The 23,058-nt window shown below is 45.6% G+C and overlaps 2 protein-coding genes across 2 annotated transcripts in view; one reads left to right on the top strand and one right to left on the bottom strand.

Moving 5' to 3' along the window:
* Window positions 1-1,904: 1,904 nt before the first annotated feature.
* On the bottom strand, window positions 1,905-9,608 carry ZBTB26 (zinc finger and BTB domain containing 26). The gene is made up of 2 exons (XM_070758849.1): window positions 9,355-9,608; window positions 1,905-6,238 (listed from the first exon to the last, which is right to left on the bottom strand). The coding sequence occupies exon 2, from the start codon at window positions 6,213-6,215 to the stop codon at window positions 4,866-4,868; it is 1,350 nt and encodes a 449-aa protein (XP_070614950.1). The 5' UTR covers window positions 6,216-6,238; window positions 9,355-9,608; the 3' UTR covers window positions 1,905-4,865.
* Window positions 9,609-9,651: 43 nt separating this feature from the next.
* RABGAP1 (RAB GTPase activating protein 1) overlaps window positions 9,652-23,058 on the top strand; it is a 94,856-nt gene continuing 81,449 nt past the window's right edge. Inside the window, exons 1-2 of the mRNA XM_070758842.1 lie at window positions 9,652-9,816; window positions 16,032-16,236. Coding sequence (XP_070614943.1) covers window positions 16,087-16,236 — 150 coding nt within the window. The 5' untranslated portion in view covers window positions 9,652-9,816; window positions 16,032-16,086. The remainder of the gene's footprint in view (window positions 9,817-16,031; window positions 16,237-23,058) is intronic.

Raw genomic sequence — 23,058 nt, forward strand, 5'->3', positions numbered from 1 at the left:
GAAAATTACATAAAATAAAATAAAAAATGACATGGTGCATGAACCGGATCCCTGACATCTTTACGTCACCAATGGGTCGCTAATGGTTTGTTCGATCTGGTCCGTACTGGGAGGATCCCACCTATGCCCTGCTTTGCTCTTCCCTACGGCTGGAGCTTTTGCATGGAGTGCAGATTTGGGTAGAAGATCTACAGACTACAGCTCCCACCCTCTAACCCAGCGTTTCCCAACCGTGGCAACTTGAAAATATTTGGACTTCAACTCCCAGAATTCCCCAGCCAGCGGATGCTGGCTGGGGAATTCTGGGAGTTGAAGTCCAGATATCTTCAAATTGCCAAGGTTGGGAAATACTGCTCTAACCGAAGGGTTTGGGAGAGAGCCCAGCACCATGGACAGCACCAAGCTGGCAAAGGCAGAACATGGCTCTGCATTGGGATCAAGTGTCTTTCCAATAGCAATAGCACTTTAGACATATAAATAAATAAATACTTTATTTACCAAGTCTGCACGGCTGATTCTGTTAATTGCTTAGAGAGGGCTGTCAAAGCACTATGAAGCGATATATAAGTCTAAATGCTATTACTATTCCATCCTTCCTTATTTCAGGCTGACAATATAAACCGCTTAGAGAGGGTTTTAAAGCAATGTGAAGTAGTATATAAGTCTAAGTGCTATTGCTTCTTTCTCTCCCTCCTTTTGCTCCTTCCTTCCTTCCCTCCTTCCTTCCATGGTACGCAATGGTTAGAATGCAGTATAACCTGCAGTGTTGCAGGCTAACTGCCAAGTTCAAATCTCACCACTGGCTCAAGATTGACTCAGCCTTCCATCCTTCCAAGGTTGGTAAAATGAGGATCCAGATTGTTGGGGGCAAGAGGCCAGTTCTGTAAACCGCTTAGAGGACTGTAAAACCACCATGAAGCAGTACTGTATATAAGTCTAAATGCTATTGCTGAATGCTATGAAATGGAGCATAGTTATGTAACCCGAGGCTGTATATTCCTTAATATACAGGTCAGAGGAAGAGCCGCTGCCAGACAAGAGATGATGGTTACTGTTTAAAAATTATGATTTAAATCAAGCCTTTTACTAGTGATTTCAATCGTGGTTTAAATTGACTTGATTTAAATCAAATCCACCCTGCATACAACTCATCTTGTGACCAGCTGAGCCTGCCAACAAATTTTCAAAACGACAGTATTCCTAAACTGTTTCATTTAATGACTGAAATGCTGACTCTTTTTATGGGACTTTTCCTGTACAGGTAAGTCCTCAAATTACAACAGTTCACTTCGGGACTATTCGAAGTCCCAACAGCACAAGAAAAAAAGTGATGTGTTTTTCACATTTAACGACCGTTTGCAGCGTCCCCACAATCAAAATTCAGGCACACTTGGCCACGGATTCATATTATGACGGCTGTGGTGACCTTGGATTCATGCGATCCCCGTTTTACGGCCTTCTGAAACAGCAAAGTTAAGGTGACTAACTTAAATAACAGTGCAGTGTTATTTAAATAACAGCCAGATAACAGCGCAGTGGTTAGAGTGCAGCACTGCAGGCTACTTCAGCTAACTGCTGGCTGTGGTTCAGCAGTTCAAATCCCACCACCGGCTCAAGATTGACTCAGCCTTCCATCCTTCCGAGGTGGGTAAAATGAGGATCTAGATTGTTGTGGGCAAGAGGCTGATTCTTTAAATCGCTTAGAGAGGGCTGTAAAGTGGTATATAAATCTAGACACTATTCCTAGTTCATTTAACAACGGTGGCAAGACAAAGTCATAAAATGGGGCGAAGCTAGGCTTTAGAAGTGTCTCGTTTAGCGACAGAAATTGGGGGGCTCCATCATGGTCATCATGGCACCTGTACCATTAAAAGAAAAAAAGGAAGGAAAACGACAAATTGGAAGGTGGTGTAATAATCGCTTTATTCTGACTCAGTACACAAACAGAAGGGGCAAGGAGATCTTCTGGACACTAGAATGCATTCACGGGTCATGACCACCTTCTGCCCAAGAGGTTGGCAAGGGGTTGAGGGCAAGGCGGGGGATCCCCTCTCCTTGGGGGGCGGAAACAACCCCTAACAGGGAGGAAGGGCAATAATGCTGGTTGTGTGGTTCTACCTACAGATTGCTACAGTCACAAGATTCAACCCCTGCTTGGGGTGATGGGAGTTCTTGAGGGGGCCAGTGTTCCACCGCCTGCTCACTTCAAGGTTTGAGTTCACCTTTCTACACGCACAATTGCTACCGTTCCACTCCAACGTCTGACTTAAGGATGAACGGAAGATGACAAATGGGGAAAGAAAGGAAGGAAAGGAAGGAAAGAAAAAAGGAAAGAGGAAGGAAGGAAGGAAGGAAGGAAGGAGCAATAATGCTGGTTATGTGGTTCTACCTACGGATCGCTACAATCACTAGATCCAACCCCACTTGGGGTGATCGAGCACTTGAGGGGCCTGTATTCCACCACTTGCTCGCTTAGAGTCAACTTCACCTTTCTATGCACACAATTACTAACAATCCCCCCCCCCCACACTGTCTGACTTAAGGATGAACGGAAGATGACAAACGTGGAAAGAAAGGAAAGAAAGAAGGAAAGGAAAAGAAGGGAGGGAGGGAGGAAAGAAGGGAAGGAAGGAAGATGAGAAGAGGGGAAGGAAAGGAGGGAACGGAAGCAAGGCTGGAAGAGAAGGAGGAACGAAGGGAAGGAAAGAAGAAAGGAAAAAGGAAAGGAAGAAAATGGAAGGGAGTGAGGGAGGGATGGAAGGAAGGAAGATGGGAGAAGAGGCAGAAAAGAAAGGAAAAGGAAAGGAAGGAAAGAAAGAAAGAAATGGGACACGAAGCAAGGAAACTGCATTCACACAAAACTCTCTGCCCAAAAGACAAACTTTTCTTCTTGAAATAACATAAACGCTTGGGAGGTCTCTTTGTAGCAGCCCCATCCTAAGCCCCATCCTGAGCCTCTTGAACGACACTATCCCAATCTTGGTTTTCCCAGAGGAAACTGTTTATTAGGGGAGTAAATATTGCAGGATTTGCCAGCTCAGGAAAGACTACGACCACGATATAGGGAAAAAAAACCCATACCCGGGGCCTCCTACGTCAGAACCATGGCTAAGAGTAGCTGAAATACGGCTCAGACAATAAGCTAATAACCCGCCTTCAACTAGTAACTGTGTTTTGACTGCTTTTGGGAATCCCTCTTCCCTTCTCCAGGAATAATTCCAAAGAGGGAAGACCCTATTGTCTGCTGTTGAGATCTCCCCTTTCCTTTTTAAAACAAATATCACGGCTTTATTTCTAATGGTTTTGCCAAATGCCAATAGTATTTGAAGCACCATATATAATCTTTTAAAAAACACAAAAAACGGACTTGGGATTTCCGGGACAAGGAAGGAACTGATCACAGGGATATAGAAACATAGAAACATAGAAGTCTGACGGCAGAAAAAGACCTCCTGGTCCATCTAGTCTGCCCTTATACTATTTTCTGTATTTTATCTTAGGATGGATATATGTTTATCCCAGGCATGTTTAAATTCAGTTACTGTGGATTTATCTACCACGTCTGCTGGAAGTTTGTTCCAAGGATCTACTACTCTTTCAGTCAAATATTTTCTCATGTTGCTTTTGATCTTTCCCCCAACTAACTTCAGATTGTGTCCCCTTGTTCTTGTGTTCACTTTCCTATTAAAAACACTTCCCTCCTGGACCTTATTTAACCCTTTAATATATTTAAATGTTTCGATCATGTCCCCCCTTTTCCTTCTGTCCTCCAGACTATACAGATTGAGTTCATTAAGTCTTTCCTGATACGTTTTATGCTTAAGACCTTCCACCATTCTTGTAGCCCGTCTTTGGACCCGTTCAATTTTGTAAATATCTTTTTGTAGGTGAGGTCTCCAGAACTGAACACAGTATTCCAAATGTGGTCTCACCAGCATTCTATATAGCGGGATCATAATCTCCCTCTTTCTGCTTGTTATACCTCTAGCTATGCATATATGCATAAGAAAATAGAGGGGATATTAAAACCGTTAACGGAGAAAAGCCAATTTGTGTCATAAAGAATCCCGGGGAGTGAGAGGGCAGGCATGCAAACTTCAACCATCCTAGCCTACGCACAAGCACTACAAAGGATGTGATGAACCCTATTCTGGTGGGGAGGGTAGGAACTGAGCCCCAGCAAAGAGACAAAGGAGAAGGGTCCATCCTACAGCCGAAAAAGGCCCACCACACTGGTCCACCGATCCAATTGTCCCCCCCCCCCAATTCCTCCTGCCTGCCATCTTATTGGAAAAAGAAACTACTACATCTTAAGAGTGGATGCTCCTCGATGTAGGAAAGGAGCCAAAAAGAGGGAAAGGTAGCTGATGGTTTTAATAAAGAATTACAAAAAGAAGATGACCCAAGTAAAAAGACACTTAAAATAATCCAGTGTGGGGTTAGGTGTTTTTTTTTTTTAACATTTCTCCTTTTTCTAAAAAAACATGGTCCTGTCTTTAGCTTAAAAACTCCGCCGCGACGGCAGCGTGTCCGTTCCTGGGGTTTGTTTTATTTTGTTTAATGCCTTTTGGCCGGCTCAGATCCAAGCGGATTCTTTTGAGTGGCAAACGATGGGTGTTATCCCCTTGGCGCCGGCTCTTGTAATATTCACAGGAAGCGGTTCCCTTCGCCAAAAAAGGCTACCAAAGTCGCCCAGACACGCCAAGAGGCAAAGAGAGACTTGCTACAATGTCAATTCAAACCCCTCCCCGGAGCTCAAACGGGAGCAGCCGTTCCAGACCTGAGCGCCTCTGCTAGCTAACCCGCGTCTCTCCTCCCGCAGTTGGCGGTCAAGAGAGGCTGGTGTTGGCGGGGAGAAGAAGCCCTCAATTCTCGCTCCGTAAACTGAGCACGGCCTGAGCTAGTTTCCCCGCGTCCAATACCTGTCCGGTTTCGTTCGCGGCGCAGCCTTTCGAGTCGGCCCCCGCGCTGCAGCCGAAGGACTCGAAGTCCGCGGCGGAGTCCTGGGCGCTCCGCTCATTGGCGTTGTCGAAGCTGTTCTTGCCGTGCAGCTGCTTGAGGTGCTTCCGGAGGACCGGCTTGTGGGCGAAGACCATGTCGCAGTAATTGCACCGGTGGGGCTTGTCGCCGCTGTGGAGGTTGAGGTGGTCCTGCAAGGAGCACTTCTGGGAGAAGGTCTTGCCGCAGATCTTGCACTGGAAGGGCTTGATGCCCGCGTGGACCCTCATGTGCCGGTGGAGGTTGCCTTTCTGGGTGAAGGTCTTGCCGCACAAGAGGCACATGAAGAGCTTGTGCATCTTCAGGTGGTTGGCGTAGTTCTCCAGGTGGCGGAAGACGCGGGTGCACTTGGGGCACTGGTGGTGCCACTGCAGGCCCTTGTCCGACCCACGGGAGCTGGGGCCGTAGAGCTCCTTGGAAGCCATGATGAGGTTCTCGGCCGGCGAGTAGGAGAGGGCGTAGTTGTGGAGCTGGCTCTGCTCCAAGTCGCCCACCCGGTTCTCCACGGTGGAGTTGATCAAGGAGTGCTGGGGCTCCGAGGAAGGGAGGGACCTCTCCTGCTGCTCGGAGGAAACGAAGGGACCGGGGTCCTTTTTGCTCCCCACTTCGCCCACCTCCCCGATGGACTCCACTTTCACGATCTGGATGTCGTTATCGTCGAGGCTGTCCTCCGAGGGCTGGAGGCAAGGCGAGTCGGGCTGCAAGGAGTCCACTTCCTCGTCGTCCTCATCGTCCTTCTCTTCCTCCTCCTCCTCCGCTTTTCCCACACCGGCTCCGACGGCCTCCTTCGGCTTGGCCTGGCCGTCCCCTTTGCTTTCTAGCTTCTGCTTGGGCCGGATGAACTTCCAGAGGGCCTCCGTGCAGCGCTCCACAATGTGGCTCATCTGAAGGAAGCTGGCGGCCGTCAAATAGTTCACCAGCTCCATCTCGGGGAACTCCAGGACGCCACTGTAGCAGGAGAGGAGCAGCTGCCGCCCGACTTCCGAGCTCTGCAGGATGGAGATCTTGACCTCCCTGGAGTCGTTGAGCAGGAACTGGTCTCTCAGGAAGGGCGAGCCGGCGGCGAAGACGATCTTGTGGCCGTGGACCTCCAGGTCGTCGATGAAGACGGTGACGTCGCAGAATTTGTTCTCCTCCCGCAGCTTGTTCATCTTCTGCAGCATCGAGTCCCCGTAGTTGTCAAACTGGAAGTGGAGGCTCTCCGTCCCCTCGGTCATGTTGACAAAAAAACAAACAAACCCTAAAAGGGTATCAACCAGAAGAGAATATCGGGTAAGCTCAGGGTTTGCGCAAGGGGGTCTGCTGCGCAACTCTGATTATGGACGTTTTTTCTTGCAACGTCTCGTTACCAAGCTAGGGAACATTATCAGTGCAAAAGGGAGTGTTGGGTTTGAAGGAAGGAGGAGGAGAACTGGGGGAGTCTTTGGTGCTCTCTAAGCTTGGTTGTCTTTTTGCAGACATTTCACTAGGTCAGTGCTTCCCAACCTTGGCAACTTGAAGATATTTGGACTTCAACTCCCAGAATTCTGGGAGTTGAAGTCCAAATATCTTCAAGTTGCCAAGGTTGGGAAACACTGACCTAGGTAATGGAAGGGAGTGGGATTTACAGACAGGAGGAGGAAGGGAAGGAGAAGAGGAAGACTATGGCATCCTCAACGTTCTCTGATCCTCGTGATTTTCTCGCAGACGTTTCATGACCCAGCTAGGGAACAACATCAGTGCAGGAGGGAGTGGGTTTTATGAAGGAGGAGGAGGTGGGAGTAGGAAGAACCAGGGGGTGGGGGAAAGAAGAGGACAGCAGTGAGGTCCACTATACTCTCCAAACATGGACGTTTTCTTGCAGAAATTTCATGACCCAACTAAACTATATCATCAGTGCATGCCTAAAGGAATGCAAACGGTCGGTATTTGGGTTGAACTGTTCTCCCTGTCAGGAAATTTCTCTTTACAGTGGAACCCCGACATAAGAGCTGCTCTACTTAAGAGCAACTCGAGATAAGAGCTGGGAGGGGAGAGATATTTTTGTTCTACTTACAAGCCCAAATTCGAGATACAAGCGCCAAGGAGCTGTCTCCTGAAGCCAAACGCTAACTTCCGCGTTCGGCTTCAGGAGACAGCTGCGAAGCGGCGCGCGTGTTTTAAAAGGTTGCAGCCGGCCTGGGGGGCTCGGGGGGGTGCTTGCAGCTTTCTTTCTTGCTCTTTTTCTTTCTCTCTTTTACCTTCCCTTCCTCTATTTCTTCTTTTCTTTCTCCTTCCCACCTTTTTCCCTCCCTCCCTCCCTTCACTCATTCCTCTCTTACTCTCCCCTTTCATAAGTTTCCTTGCTTCCTTCCTCTGTTCCTGTCCCTTCCCCCTTTCTTTCTTTCTTTCTTGCTCTTTTTCTTTCTCTCTTTTACCTTCCCTTCCTCTATTTCTTTTCTTTCTCCTTCCCACCTTCTTCCCTCCCTCCCTTCCCTCATTCCTCTCTTACTCTCCCCTTTCATAAGTTTCCTTGCTTCCTTCCTCTGTTCCTGTCCCTTCCCTCTTTCCTTCCTTCCTTCCCACCCTCCGTCCATTCATTCACCCATTCCTCTCTTGATCGCTTAAAGCCGGTCCCTGGTGCAAAAAGGGTTGGGGACCTCTGTCCTACAGGATTGGGTGGCAGAGAAGTTGAACATATGTAAATTTAAAAGTTTAAGAAAGTTTACAAGTTAAGTGAAAGAAACTTCATTATTCATTTATATGTACATGTACATTTCTTCATTAAAAACATGTCTTTCTGCATAATTTAGACTAACTTTGTGAGTTTTTTGAGGGCTGGAACCAATTAAAATTATTTACATTAATTCCTATGGGGAAAAGTCGTTCGAGATAAGAGCTGCTCGACTTAAGAGCCCAGGTCCGGAACGAATTAAACTCGTATCTCGAGGTACCACTGTATTGCTAAAGTTGTTTCTCTCAATTCCCTCGGTTCTTTTACGTTGCCTTCAAATGCTCCGGAAACTAGGCTGACACCCACTTCTTCTTAGTTGTTTCAGAACAAACTAAGGTGATCAAAGGCCTGGAGACTAAAACATGTGAAGAACCGTTGCAGGATTTGTATCTGTGTAATCTAATGAGAAGAAGGACTAGGGGGACACGAGAGCAGTCTTCCAATATTTGAGGGACTCCTAAAAAGAAGAGGGGGGTCAACTTATTCTCCAAAGCACCAGAAGGCAGCGCAAGAAACAATGGATGGAAACTAAACAAGGAGAGAAGCAACTTGGAATTAAGGAGAAACTTTCTAACAGTGAGGACAATTAACCAGTGGAACAGCTTGCCACCAGAAGTTGTGGGTGCTCCAATACTGGAGGCTTTTAAGAAAGGATTAGACAATCACTTATGTTGAGATGGTATAGGTTCCCCTGCTTGAGCAGAGGGCTGGACTAGAAGACCTCAATGGTCCCTTCTGTCTCTATTCTGATTTTGATTCTCTGTTTCAGCCACTCAGGTACTGGAACACAGTTATAATTTCACCCGATTCTTCTCTTCATTAGGTTAGACATATCCAGTTCCTCCATCATCTATCGACTTTCTCTCACTAATCTCTTATCTATCTATCTATCTATCTATCTATCTATCTATCTATCTATCTATCTTTCTACTCTCTCTAATCTCTTATCATCCACTATCTATTTATCTATCTATCCATCCATCATCTACTCTATAATCTCTTTTATCTGTCTGTCTATCATCCATCCATCTATCTTCTACACTCTTTATCCGATCTCTTTCTCCAATCTATCACCCACACACTCTCTCTAATCTATTATCTGTCTGTCTATCATCCATCTAGCTATCTATGAAAGTGGTCAATTTATTCTCCAAAGCACCAGAAGGCAGGACATGAAACAACAGATCGAAACTCATAAGCAACCCGGAATTGAGGAGAAACCTCCTAACAGTGAGTACAATTAGCCAGTGGAACTGCTTGCCACCAGTATATGGGTGTTCCGCCACTGGAGGTTTTTAAGAAGATCCTGGACAACTACCTGTCTGAAGTGGCGTAGGATCTCTTCCTTGAGCTGGGGGTTGGACTAGACGACCTCCAGGGTCCCTTCCAGCTCTGTTCTATCCTGTCCTATCAGAAAGAGCCATTCTCCCAAGCGAGGCCTGAAGGGCCACCCCCATTAGCGAGCACCCCGCCCTCCCTTCCCTGTTGGGGTGGCATTGGGGCTTCCCCGACTTCCCTGCACCCCCCGAACCTCCATCTCTCCACAATTGACGTCCCTTCTCCATACCCCCCGCCCTCTTCCCAGGGTAGATTTTTAAGGAAAAGGGGAGGTGAAGGGCTCCAGTGGCCGCGAGTTCCACCGGCACCCAAGCTTGGGCTCTCACCTCCTCTCCACCTCCCCCCGGCGCCGCTGATGGGGGTCCGCCCGGGGGGGAGGGGAAGACCCGCCTGGCCGAGAGACCGGCTCGCCGCCACCGGAAGCTTCTCTGCCCCACTTCCGGCGCCGCCTCTCTCTTTCTTTCTCTCTCTCTCTCCCGCCCCAAGAAGAAAAGAAAGGGGCGGGTCCGACGCGAGGTTGCTAAGGAAGAGGCGGGGCCCGGCCAGACGAAAGTGCGCGTGCGCACCGCCTGGTGGTGTTTTTTTGGTCTTTTCTCCTCCCGCCCAGTCGCCGGAAGAGGCATACGCCGCTTCCGGCCGGGTCCGGTCACGTGACTGGGCTTGGGATCCGGGCGGCTGGGGCGGCCTGACAGGAGGGCCCGTCAGTGGCGGCGGCGGCGGCGCTGCTGCTCCCGCGGCGGGCGAGAGGGGAGGCGGCGGCGGCGGCGGCCCGGCCCATCTGGATGAGGGTGAGCCGGAGAGGAGTCCCCCACTTGATGAGGGGCGCCGGAGGGGGGCGGGGTCGGCGTTGGAGGGGAAGGGGAGGAGCCCAGAATAGTGGGCGGGGCGCTTCAGCCAGGCTAAGGGGGGGTAGGCAGGAGAGCCAATAATCCATTATCGATCATCGGAGCTCTTCCAGCAGTCAGGATCGGGGTGGGGTGGAGGCTGCTGCTGCTTTGGGGTGAACCCTCTCTGTTATTGGAGATCCTGTTCCACAGCTTGGCATTTCCTTAGATGGGGGACCACCAGGGGATCCTGGGGGGTTGGACTAGATGACCTCCAAGATCCCTTCCAACTCTTAATAATCTATTCTAATCCCAAGGCTGGCAGATGGGTTTGGGCATTTGATAATAATAGTAGTAGTAGCAGCAGCAGCAGCAGCAGTAGTAGTAGTAGTAATTGAGCTGAGGTGGTGCAGTGGGTAGAGTGCAGTACTGCAGGCCACTAAAGCTGACAGCTAGCTCTGCAGGTCAGCGGTTCAAATCTCACCACCCTCTCAAGGTTGACTCAGCCTTCCATCCTTCCGAGATGGGTAAAATTAGGACCTGGATTGTTGGGGGAAATATGCTGGCTCTTTTTTTTTTTTTAAGTGCTATTGTTAACATGTTGTAAGTCGCCCTGAGTCCAAGGAGAAAGGCGACATTAAATTTTTTAAAATAATAATAATTTGCAAAATACAAAGATCTGAAAATCGAGCTGCATAAGCCAGTGAAAGTGGTCCCAGTGGTCCTTGGCACGCTGGGTGCAGTTCCAAAGCATCTCAGCAGGCATTTGAAAACCATCGGAAATGACAAAATCTCCATCAGTCAACTGCAAAAGGCCACTTTACTGGGCACACATAATTCACCGCTACATCACACAGTCCTAGGTGCTTGGGAAGCGCCCGACTGGTGATGAAATACGAAATCCAGTATAGTGATCTCGTTTGCAGTATTGTTAATAATAATAACAACAACAACAACTCAGTTGCAAGTATTTTACCCCCCCCCCCAATTCCGTACAGAGCTGAAGGGATTGGATACTGTAGCCTAGAGGTTAATTCTCTGCCTTACAAGGCAAAGACTGCAAGTTCAAGTCCCAGTGAGGATGTGGCTAGGTGATGAAGCCAGAACAAGGCCAAAATAGATCTATCATAGTCTCCCTTAATTTTCAAATTCAGCAAAAACATATGACATACACACACACTCACACTCCTTATCTATCTACACACACAGACACAGAGGAATATATGAATATGAATACCCACCCACAGGCACATCCTGTGCAATTATACGTACATATGTGTGTGGATGTCCATAGATTAATGTATGTGTCTGTGTTTATAAACAGGGCGTCCTCTGGTGATAAACACACAAGACATAAATAAAGAGCCATTCCAACAGAAACTTTAGTACATCTGAAGGGGTATACAAGAATCACCCAAACAGGAATGCCTTCCTAGTTTCAACTCCTGGGCAACTAACATAAATATATCCAATGGCCTTGGGAGTCAATGGGGTTAATTTGTGGGAAGGTTTCCCCCCCAGAAATGAAACAGACATATCTATTGAGGGGGAGGGGGAATGGAGGGGAGGTCTGTGCTCCCCTTTCCTCCTCTCTTTATAGATCCTGATCCTGGCCAGGGCTTGGCATGCCTTGGATGGGGGACCACCAGGAGATCCCAAGGCTGGCAGTTGGGGTTGTGACATTTTATTTATTTTTTATATTTCTATGCCGCCCCTCTCCTGAGACTCAGGGCAACCCTAACCATTACTATTATTATTTTATTCACAAAAAAACAGTAATACACAGCAAACGAGATTGATATGCTGGATTTCATATCACAATATCACAAGTCGAACACTTCCGAAGCGTCTAGCACTGTGTGATGTATTTTTGTATGATGCACAGATCCAAGTACGGTGGCCTTTTGCAACTGACAGATCGTGATTTTGTCAACGTTTATTGTTTTCAAATCTTTTGGCACAGCACCCAGTGTGATGATTACCAGTGGCACCACCTGTACTGGTTTATGCCAGAGTCATAGTTCAATTTTAAGATCCTGATATCGGCTTCAGTAATTTGACCATGACCTGGTATTGCAACATCAATGATCCACGCTTTTTTCTCTTCCACAATCTTGAGGTCCGGTTTATTGTGTTCCAAAATCTTGTCAGTTTGAATTCGAACGTCCCAAAGTATTTTGGCATGTTTGTTTTCAACTACTTTCTCAGTTCTTTACCACTGGTAGATGGTAGTTGTGGCCTAGATTCCAATGGAGCATCTGGGCCATATATTATTATTATTATTATTATTATTATTATTATTATTATTATTATTTTGAGTTGCAATCTTATTTATGCTTTTGAGAAATATATATACACACTAACACATACAGAGAGAGCGTGGGGGAAGGAGAAGAGAAATATAAGAATATCCATATTTCTTTTTATTTGGAATCCTAAAGGCTTTTGCTTTTGAGAAACTGAGAGTGTTTCTCATGATAAATACATTGCCACTGATGCGTGTGATGGGATTGTTGGAAGTGTGATGTCCTTGGTGCTCTTGAAGAATGGTGGTTTTCTTCCAGATCTTTCATGACCCAACTAGGTAACATCATCAGAGTTTATTGTGGATTATTGGAGTGGAATGAGAGTGTTCTGTTCAGACGTTTCTTTTGGAAAGAAAAACCCTCATAATTCCATTGAATCTGCCCTGTTTGCATGCAATGAAAGTCAGCTCATCTAGTGAAAGCTTCTAAATGTTATTATTCATGCTGGATTTCATAAAGCAATGTTTCCTTGAGTCATTTTTCTTTCCAAAACAAAATGGATACAAGTTCCATCATTACGTTTGATGAAGCTTATTGTGTTGGGGGTTAATATGGATAACTTGGAGCTGGCTCTTAAATTCCATTTAATGGAAATGTGGAAGGAAACCTAATTATTACTGTCCGTTCATCTTACGAGAGAGATCTGCTATTAAAGCTCATAGTTTGCATGTTGTACGAAACAGCTCTTGCAATTGAAATTTAATAAAACGGATGAACTTTAATGTGCTTTTACTAATACCTGTGATCTGTTGGGGTCGCTCTTTTTGGGGCGACTCACATTGACAAATGCTTCAAAAAGTGATTGTGAAATGTGACTATTGCTGATATTAATGAACACCCTGTGTAACGATATCCCATCTTCAAAATCTTTTGTCAGCGCAGGAACGACAATCTCGGAGGCCAGTAGGATTGGAAAGAACTGCTTAAATCCATTTCGACATATTTCTTTTTAAAACCAGGGTTGCCATTTGCGGTTTTGAAAGTTAAGAAAACTGAAGGGGAACTCTTGAACGCTTTTGGAGTTTCAAACATTACGTAATGACCCTCAGAAATTGCAAAAGGCTATTGTGTAAAAAAAACAAGCAAAAAAAATTGCATTTTCCTCATCCAGATAATAAACATGCATGTACAATATGTGACTCAGAATCTCTCCTCCTTTCCTGATAGGCGTTCAAAGCCATTTAAGAGCTGTCAAAATAACTAATAAAATATGGTAGTTGAGCCATTGTTTTTCTAATACGCGATAATCCGGGAGTGGTTAAATTCTGCCACTCATGTTTTAAAACAGAAAACGGACTGTTTTATTCTGCCGGTAAATAGTTCCCCTTTGTATCTCTGATTTTAGAAAGGAGCCGGATGAAGTAATCCACCAGTAGATTCAGGCTTTTTATATCTGTGTCTGGAGATCAGCCCCATCATGGCACCAGCCTTATCTGGAGTTAATTATATTACTAACTCTCATGACCTGGATTTTGCTGGTTTGTTTTTCTTTTGATTTTTTAATATTCTATTTGTGGACATTGAAATTTACTCTATTTTTTGGAGAATAAGAAAGGTGGTAATGTCGGTGCATCTTCTACACCAAATACAGCCATTTTTGGCCTCCCGAAAGCCCCGCCCTTGCATCCCATTTTTACTAAAAATGGACCCATTTTTTGCAAAACTGGTGTGCGCAAAGGGTTAGGGAGGTCTGCAGAGTGCTCCTGGGGGCTGGCCGAAGAGAAAAACACCCCCGTTGTTGCAAAAAAACGGGTGAAAAATGGGCCTTTTTTGCAAAAACGGTTGAAAATTTGGGTGCGTCTTATACTCTGAATGTAGCTTTTTCAAAACTTTTCCCCCGCAGCCCTAACAAGGCACTAACAATTTTCCTAGCTTGCAGGCTTTTTTCATTGCTTTCCACCGCTAAGTCTTTGCAGGCTTTTTCATTGTTACTCTCTCCGAAGAATGTTTTTCCATCCCTAAGTCTTTGCAGCCATTTTTTCATTGCTACTGGCTCTGAATAAGGTTTTTTCCCCCAGCCCTAACCAGGGGATAAAATAATATGCTGAAACTGACCAGACTAAGGACGCTAGCCAGATGAATACCTGGTAAACAGATTTCCCACCCCCTATTTTCCTCCTCCAAAACTAAGGTGCATCTTATACTCTGGTGTGTCTTATACTCCGAAAAATATAGTATTTATTTGTGGTTTCCGCCCTGTGGATTGATTGAGTCAGACTTGCCTCTCTCTGAGCATGCACCAGAAGCTGCAATGAACTACATGCAGGTCATCCAAAGAGCATCAGAGGTGGTATTCTACCAGTTCAGCTAAACTGGTAGTGGCGACCTATGCCACATCTTCTATTTCTGCATGTTTTTAATCTGTGCGCAGGTGTGTGAGCTACGGGCGCCAGCAAAGCACACACACAGTAATTTATATATTTGTAACTTACATATTTCTCTACTATTCTCCCCCCCCAATAGTATCTTATCTTTACAACTCCGTCACGACAAATATAGCCTCCTTTACATTTTTATATATTTTATTTATTTATTATCATTATATTATTTTCTTTTCCTCCTTTCCGACGAATTGTAAAAGAAGTCCTAAATTTCATAATACTCCGAGTCGTCCTTATTTTTTTTGCAGACCTTCCATTACCCAAATGATGACTAGCACTGATGGCGTTACCTAGTTGGGTAATGAAAGGTCTGCAAGAAAAAAACTCAAGGTCAAAGATCACCAAGAACCCCACAGTTCTCTTCCTTCCTTCCTCCTCCTCCCCTCTGCCAAACCCTACTCCCTTGGAGCACTGATGCTATTACCTAGTTTGATAACAAAATGTCTGCAAGAAAACCCCCAAGCACAGAGTCCACCAAGGACCGCTCTAAATCCTTTGGCGCCAGCTCCGCAAACATCTGAGCTGGGGTGGCGCAGTGGTTAGAGTGCAGCACTGCAGGCTACTTCAGCTACTGCTAGCTGTAGTTCAGCAGTTCAAATCTCAGCTCAAGGTTGACTCAGCTTTCCGTCCTTCCGAGGTGGGTCAAATGAGGACCCAGATTGTTGGGGGGCAAGAGGTTGACTCTTGTCAACCACTTAGAGAGGGTTGCAAAACCACGGTAATGCTCTCTACGTGGGGCTACCTTTGAAGAGTATTCGGAAACTTCAGATCGTGCAGAATCCAGCTGCGAGAGCAGTCATGGGCTTCCCCAAATATGCCCATGTTACACCAACACGCCGCAGTCTGCATTGGTTGCCGATCAGTTTCCAGTCACAATTCAAAGTATTGGTTATGACCTATAAAGCCCTTCATGGCACCGGACCAGATTAACTCAGGGACCGCCTTCTGCTGTACGAATCCCACCGACCGGTTAGGTCCCACAGAGTGGGCCTTCTTCGGGTCCTGTCAACTAAACAATGTCATTTGGCGGGACCCAGGGGAAGAGCCTTCTCTATGGCAGCCCCGGCCCTTTGGAACCAACTCCCCCCAGAGATTAGAATTGCCCCCACCCTCCTCGCCTTTCGTAAGCTTCTTAAAACCCACCTCTGGGGTCAGGCATGGGGGAACTGAGATATTCTTTCCCCCTAGGCCTTTACAATTTACGCATGGTATGTTTGTATGTATGTTTGGTTTTATAATAAGTTTTTTTTTAGTTGTTTTAATATTGGATTGTTACATGCTGTTTTTTATCACTGTTGTTAGCAGCCCTGAGTCTACGGAGAGGGGCGGCATACAAATCCAATAAATAGAAATAATAGAATAGAAGCGGTATATAAGTCTAAATGCAATGGCTATCTAGAATTTGATTTTTGGAGGGAACCTGCGTTGAGGAACCCCTGAGCCCTCCTGAAAACGATGTGACCTTGACTCTTGTGCTGTTTGTGTCTTCCAGGTCCTTCCTCCTCCAGGTCACCTACGATCCCCCTATTTTTCCGCAAAAAAAAGAAATGGATGACAAGGCCTCGGTGGGCAAAATCAGCGTGTCTTCCGATTCGGTTTCGACCCTCAACAGCGAAGATTTTGTCTTGATTTCCAGGCAAGGCGACGACACCCCTTCCACCAATAACGGTAGCGATGACGAAAAGACAGGGTTGAAGGTAAGAGTGGGTATATATTTGTGACACATACAGATAGAATTGTCGGCTATCAATAAAATTAACTGCCTGTTATGTTCCTGCAATACACCAGGGTGATTTGACACAAAAATATGTAACCTTTCGTTGGTGCAGAGCTGAAGGGATTGGATACTGTAGCCTAGAGGATAATTCTCTGCCTTACAAGGCAAAGGTTGCAGGTTCAAGTCCCAGTGGGTATGGCTAGCTGATGAGGCCAAAATAAGGCCGAAATAGATCTATCCTAGTCTCCCTTAATTTTCAAATTCAGCAAAAAAGGTTGTGACATATATGTCACATGTTTTTTTGCTGAATTTGAAAATTAAGGGAGATTAGGATAGATCTATATATTTGGTGCCTCGGGAAATGGGTTGGGTTGTTTTTTTTAAAAAAATATTTTTTATTTTTCTTCACCATACATCAAATAATTCCATCCACATAAACCAAACATATTAATACAAAACCCCCGCCAAAAATATCTTGCTTTGACTTCAGTCCAATTACTATCTGTTGTGAATGGTCCTTGTCTAACTCTGGTAATGAGTCCTCGGAGAGGGGTGGCATACAAATCTAATAAATTATTATTAATTATTATTAATAATGACAGATTCTGAGTAGGTTGAGCCAGGCCCATCTTGGTACCCTGGGCCAGTGGTGTTGCCAGCTGATGCAGAGAGTGAGAGTGAGTGAGAGATAGACATGGATGAACCTGAAAGACTACAAGAGGTGGCAGAGATGCCAATGACAGTAGGTTCTGACTTAGAGGAGGAGGAGGAGGAAGACCATGTCAACGCCTGATTGGTGGGATTATAAAAAATATATTCCAAGGCGCCAGAATAGAAGCTTTAGTTCCTAACCCTGTGGGAAATTTGTCTTTTCCCATGGTTTTAGGCGACCCCTGTGAAACGGTTGTTCAACCCCCCAAAAGGTCCTGACCCCCAAGTTGAGAACCACTGATCTACTCTCTCTCTGTAAGCTTGTCTGTCTATCACCCAGCATCTCTCTCTATCTCTGTTTCATCTATTTATCTATCTATCATCGATTATCTAATCTCTTATCTATCTATCATCCATTATCTACCTATCTATCTATCTATCTACCTACCTACCTATCGATATATATATATATATACAGTGATACCTTGTCTTACAAACTTAATTGGTTCCGGGACGAGGTTCTTAAGGTTTGTAAGACGAAACAATGTTTCCCATAGGAATCAATGGAAAAGTGATTAATGCGTGCAAGCCCAAAACTCACCCCTTTTGCCAGCCGAAGCCCCCGTTTTTGCACTGCTGGGATTCCCCTGAGGCCCCCCTCCATGGGAAACCCCACCTCCAGACTTCTGTGTTTTTGCGATGCTGCAGGGGAATCCCAGCATTGCAAAAACGAGCACTTCGCTGGCAACGGAAGTCCGGAGGTGGGGTTTCCCAGTGAAGGGAGCATCAGTGAAACCGCAGCATCACAAAAACACCGAAGTCCTTGAAATCTCACCTTCGGAGCTCTGTGTTTTCCATGGACGGGAGCCTCAGGGGAATCCCAGGAGCGCAAAAACGGGTGCTTCGCTGGCAATGGAAGTCCGGAGGCGGGGCATCCCAGCAGTGGCAGTGGGTTTGTAAGGTGAAAATAGTTTGTAAGAAGAGGCAAAAAAATCTTAAACCCTGGGTTTGTATCTTGAAAATTTGTATGACAAGGTGTTTGTAAGATGAGGAATCACTGTATCTACCTACCTACCTACCTACCTACCTATCTCTATCTCTCTCCCTCCCTCCTCCCTCCCTACCTATCAATCTGTCTGTCTGTCTATCTACCTACCTACCTACCTACCTATCAATCTCTCTGTCTGTCTGTCTGTCTGTCTGTCTGTCTGTCTGTCTGTCTGTCTGTCTATCTATCTATCTATCTATCTATCTATCTATCTATCTATCTATCTATCTATCTATCTATCTATCTTTCTTTCTAATCAATCCCCAGGTTGAGAACCACTGATTTATTGGAACAGACTGACAGTTTCTTTCTATTATCTTGTTTCTAAATTCTTCAAACTTTTATTATCTCATTATTTTTAATCTAAGCGAAGATTATCTTGGACGTATCACTTTTGCCAGTGCTACCTCCCCCACTCCTTAATATTCCTGGAAAAAAAAGGAACGGCAGACTTTGGAAAAACTTCAGGCCTTGCAAAGCGCAAATGCTTTTTTTCGGCTTGGAAACCAGCCAAAACTTTGCCTCTCATCCGCCTGCTTTCTGGCACGCCAGGAATGTCAGCCAAAGACCATCCAAGGGCTGGGAGGCTGCTCCCACAGATTCGCAGCTGGAGAAACACCCTCCCCCCCAGAAGGGGTTCGCAGATAGTCCTCAACTTGCGACCGTTTCCTTACCGACTGTTTGAATTTAACAGTGGCGCTGGGGAAAAAAGTGACTCAGCCGTTTTTCAAGTTCCCGACAGGAGTTGGTTCTACTTACTTTCCCCGCTGCTTATCACCAGTGTACATTTTGCATGTGCATGCATCCCTTCCCGAAAAAGACCCTCAGAAGCCTTGGCGATGCGCAGAGGTTTTTATTTTTTATTTTGCGATCCGCAGTGTCCTGGGATCATGGGATCCCCTTTTGTGACCTGGCCAGCCAAGTCAAAAGGATTCGCTGGGATTCACTTAATCCAGTGACTTTCAACCTTTCTGATGCCGCGACCCTTCAATACAGTTCCTCGTGTTGTGGTGACCCCCAACCATAAGTCTAGCGCCAATTCTCCCAAACAGAGCTTTGAGCTGATTGGCAGGAAGGTCAGAGGGACACCCCCACTGTCAATGCCTGATCGGTCGGATTGTAAAAAATATATTCCAAGGCGCCAGAATAGAAGCTTTAGTTCCTAGCACTGGGGGAAGTTTGTCTTTTCCCATGGGAATCCCAGCAGCGCAAAAACAGGTGCTTCGCTGGCAACGGAAGTCCGGAGGTGGGGTTTCCCAGCGAGGGGAGCCTCAGCGAAATTGCAGCATCGCAAAAACACGGAAGTCCTCGAAACCCCACCTCCGGACTTCCGTGTTTTTGTGATGCTGCGATTTTTGTGATTGGCTAGAAAATGAGTATAAATGGATAGCAGTAGCATTTTGACTTGTATACCGCTCCATAGTGCTTTTACAGCTCTCTCTAAGCAGTTTTTGCAGAATCAGCCTCTTGCCCCAACAATCTGGTTCCTCATTTTACCCACCTTGAGCCAGTGGTGAGATTTGAACTGCTGAAGTACAGCTAGCGGTTAGCTGAAGTAGCCTGCAGTGCTGCACTCTTAATCAGTACACCACCCCGGCTCTTTTGGAATATTCATAGAAATTAAAATAGAATGAACATATCAGAAAAAAAGGGAGAATAAATGTGACAAAACTAGATTTAAGGAGGCTTTATGTATAGAAATGATACAAAAGGTTAGGGTTTTAGAAGAGAGACCAATATTTTAAAGTACAGGAATATGTTATCAGTCTGTTGAATATAAGATGAATTAGGATATGAATCATTCCGGGAAAAGTAAAGAGGGAGAAAGAGGAAGTAGAAAGAGGAAGGAAGAAGAGGAGGGAAATAGAAAAGGGAGAGAAGGATTAAGAAGGTAGAAGGAGGAGATGGAGACAGAGGGAGGGAAGAAAAACAGACTGATAAATGATAGTACAAATAGATGCAAAATAGGATATTGAATTATGATCGACTGGGTAAAAATGTATAATTACATTTGTTCCTGATATATTTTAAGGAATATGCATTGATATATATATACAGTGTTCCCTCGATTTTCATGGGGGATGCGTTCCGAGACCGCCCGTGAAAATCGAATTTCCGCGAAGTAGAGATGCGGAAGTAAATACACTATTTTTGGCTATGAACAGTGTCACAAGCCTTCCCTTAACACTTTAAACCCCTAGATTACAATTTCCCATTCCCTTTGCAACCATTTAGATTATTACTCACCATGTTTATTTATTAAAGTATATTTAAAAAAATATTTATTAAAGACAGACGAAAGTTTGGCGATGACATATTACGTCATCGGGCAGGAAAAACCGTGGTATAGGGGGGGAAACCGCAAAGTATTTTTTAATTAATATTTTTGAAAAACCGTGGTATAGCCATTTCGCGAAGTTTGAACCCGCGAAAATCGAGGGAACACTGTACACTGCTCAAAAAGATAAAGGGAACGCTCAAAGAACACATTCTAGATCTGAATGGGTGAAATATTCTCATTGAATAACTTTGTCCTGTACAAAGTTGAATGTGCGCAACAGCATGTGAAATGGATTGTCAATCAGTGTTGCTTCCTAAGTGGACAGTTGGATTTCACTGAAGTTTGATGTACTTGGAGTTATATTGTGTTGTCTAAGTCAGTGATTTTCAACCTTTTTTGAGCCGCGGCACATTTTTTACATTTACGAAACCCTGGGGCACATTGAGCAGGGTGGGGTGGGGCTAAAAAAAGTTTGGACAAAAAAAAATTCTCTCTCTCTCTTCCTCCCTTTTACTCTATTTCTCTCTCCCTCTTTCTCTCCGTTCCTTCCTCTTTCTTTTTCTCTCCCCATCCCTCTTTCTTTCTCTTCCTTCCTTCCTCTCTTTTTTGCTCTCTTTCTCTCTCTCTCTCCCTACCTTTTTCTATGTCTTTCTCTCTCTCTCTCTCTCTCCTTCCCTCCCTCTCTTTCTCTCTCTCTCTTGCTTTCTTTCTCTCTTTCTTGCTTTCTTTCTCTTGTTCTCTTTCTCTCACTCTTGCTTTCTCTCTCTCTCTCTTGTTCTCTTTCTCTCTTTTGCTTTCTTTCTCTCTCTCTTGCTTTCTTTCTCTCTCTGAGCTTCGCGGCACACCTGACCATGTCTCACGGCACACTAGTGTGCCTCGGCACACTGGTTGAAAAACACTGGTCTAAGTGTTCCCTTTATTGTTTTGAGCAGTATACATATATGGAAATTTTGTGGAGGAAAATTAAATTTACCAAAAAAAAAACCTTGTGAATTTCAACTCCCAGAATTCTCCAGCCCGCTCTGAAGACCTCTGTTCTAGATCAGTGTTCCCCAACCTTGGCAACTTGAAGATATTTGGAGGCTGGCTGCAGAATTCTGGGAGTTGAAGTCCAAATATCTTCAAGTTGCCAAGGTTGGGGAACACTGTTCTAGAGAATACAGTGGTACCTCTACTTAAGAACGGCTCTAAGAACTTTTCTAAATAAGAACTGGGTGTTCAAGATTTCCCCCCCTCTTCTTTAAGAACCATTTTCTACTTAAGAACCCAAGCCTGGAAAAATTTCCCAGGAAATTTGAGAGCAGCATGAAGGCCTGGCCAGTTTCTTGCCATTCCCCTTTAATCCCAGCCATCTTGGGCTTTTCTGGGCTGCCAGAGGAGCCTTTTGGTGGCACTTAAGGAAGCTTTGGCAGCCCAGAGCGAACGGAGCGTTTTCCTTTCTCTGGGCGCTTGGAGAGGGAATAAACCTTTGCCAGCTCCCAGAGAAAAGAAACACTCCGTTTGCTCTGGGCAGTCCTTCTTCTTTTTTTTAAGCCTTAAAGTTTTGGATTATTTTATTCCCCTCACCTCACTTTCTTCCTTCGGCAGTGACTGTCCTCCTCCTCTTCTTCCTCCTCCTCCCACCCAAATTCTGAGCTTTTATTTCTTTCCTAATGTGTTTGCACGTATTATTTGCTTTTACATTGATTCCCATGGGGAAAATTGCTTCTACTTACAAACTTTTCTACTTAAGAACCTGGTCACGGAACGAATTAAATTCTTAAGTAGAGGGACCACTGTACTATTCAGAAAGGAGGGAGAGGCAGACACCCAGATCACATAGAATTAATTCTTATTTCCTCATAGTTTTCCTAGACACTTTTGATTGTAGCAGAATCTCCGGCTTTGGGTTTTTTTAAACGCTTTCGGGGAACAACGCAGAGGCTTGCCCAAAGAGGACGCCCTGCATTTTCTTTCAAAATCTTTTGGTGCAAATTGGATGCTCTGGGGTGGAGCTCCATTGTCAATACTCCACTGCATGCAACACACACACACACCCTGGTCCGCGCAGCAGCCCACCCTTGGCTGGGGTGCGTGATTCCCCAATGGCTGAAGTATCAGAAATCCTTGTTTGCCGTAAGACCGGTTTTCAGAACTGCAAATAAATATTGGGTTGGTTTGCTCAGCTGAGATAACTCTTGCAGCCCTGCCCTCGTTTTGCAGCCAGAGTTTTTGGCTGGCCTCCTGCGTCTGACCTTGAAGGAATCGGCCCCGATGTCGGTGAGCCCCTTCTGCCCCTTGACCAGATGTTTCCTGTCTCCTGGCTTCCTCCCTGTCTCCAAGCCGCCAAGTCGGTTTCAGAAGGAATTGTGTTTGCTGCCGAAAAGGACGAAGGGCGGCCCTCTCGGGAAAGCCGTGGAGGAGAAAGGCGGCTGACCGACCCGGCTCTCTACTTCTCTTCTGGGTGCACCCAGGAGTGTTGTGTTTACGTTCCGCTTGTCGTAGGAAGCTTCAACCAGCCAGCAGGGAGAGTTCAGCCTGGACAGAATCTTTGGAAAGCATGCATCCTTCCCCCAGCGGTTTTTGCTGCTTATCTGAACCAGGCGCAGTCGAAGAGAAGCTGTTTGAGCTTGCGAGTCACCCGTAACATTGACTGTTTCACTTCGGGGAAGAGTGGAAGTGAAGTTACAGGCCTCAGTCAAGAGAGCGAGAGAGAGAGGTAGGGAGGTACAGAGAGAAAGAGGGAGAGGGGTAGTAGATAGGTAAGTAGGTAGGGAGGTAGTTAAAGAGAGGTAGGTATTTAGAGAAAGAGAGAGGGAGGTAATAGAGGTAGAGAGAGATAG

This window comes from Erythrolamprus reginae, chromosome 8, assembly GCF_031021105.1.
Source record: "Erythrolamprus reginae isolate rEryReg1 chromosome 8, rEryReg1.hap1, whole genome shotgun sequence".
NCBI lineage: Eukaryota > Metazoa > Chordata > Lepidosauria > Squamata > Dipsadidae > Erythrolamprus > Erythrolamprus reginae.

Excerpts from the sequence above, each read along its gene's own strand:
- ZBTB26 (XM_070758849.1), bottom strand. The coding sequence starts at position 6,215 with ATGACCGAGGGGACGGAGAGCCTCCACTTCCAGTTTGACAACTACGGG.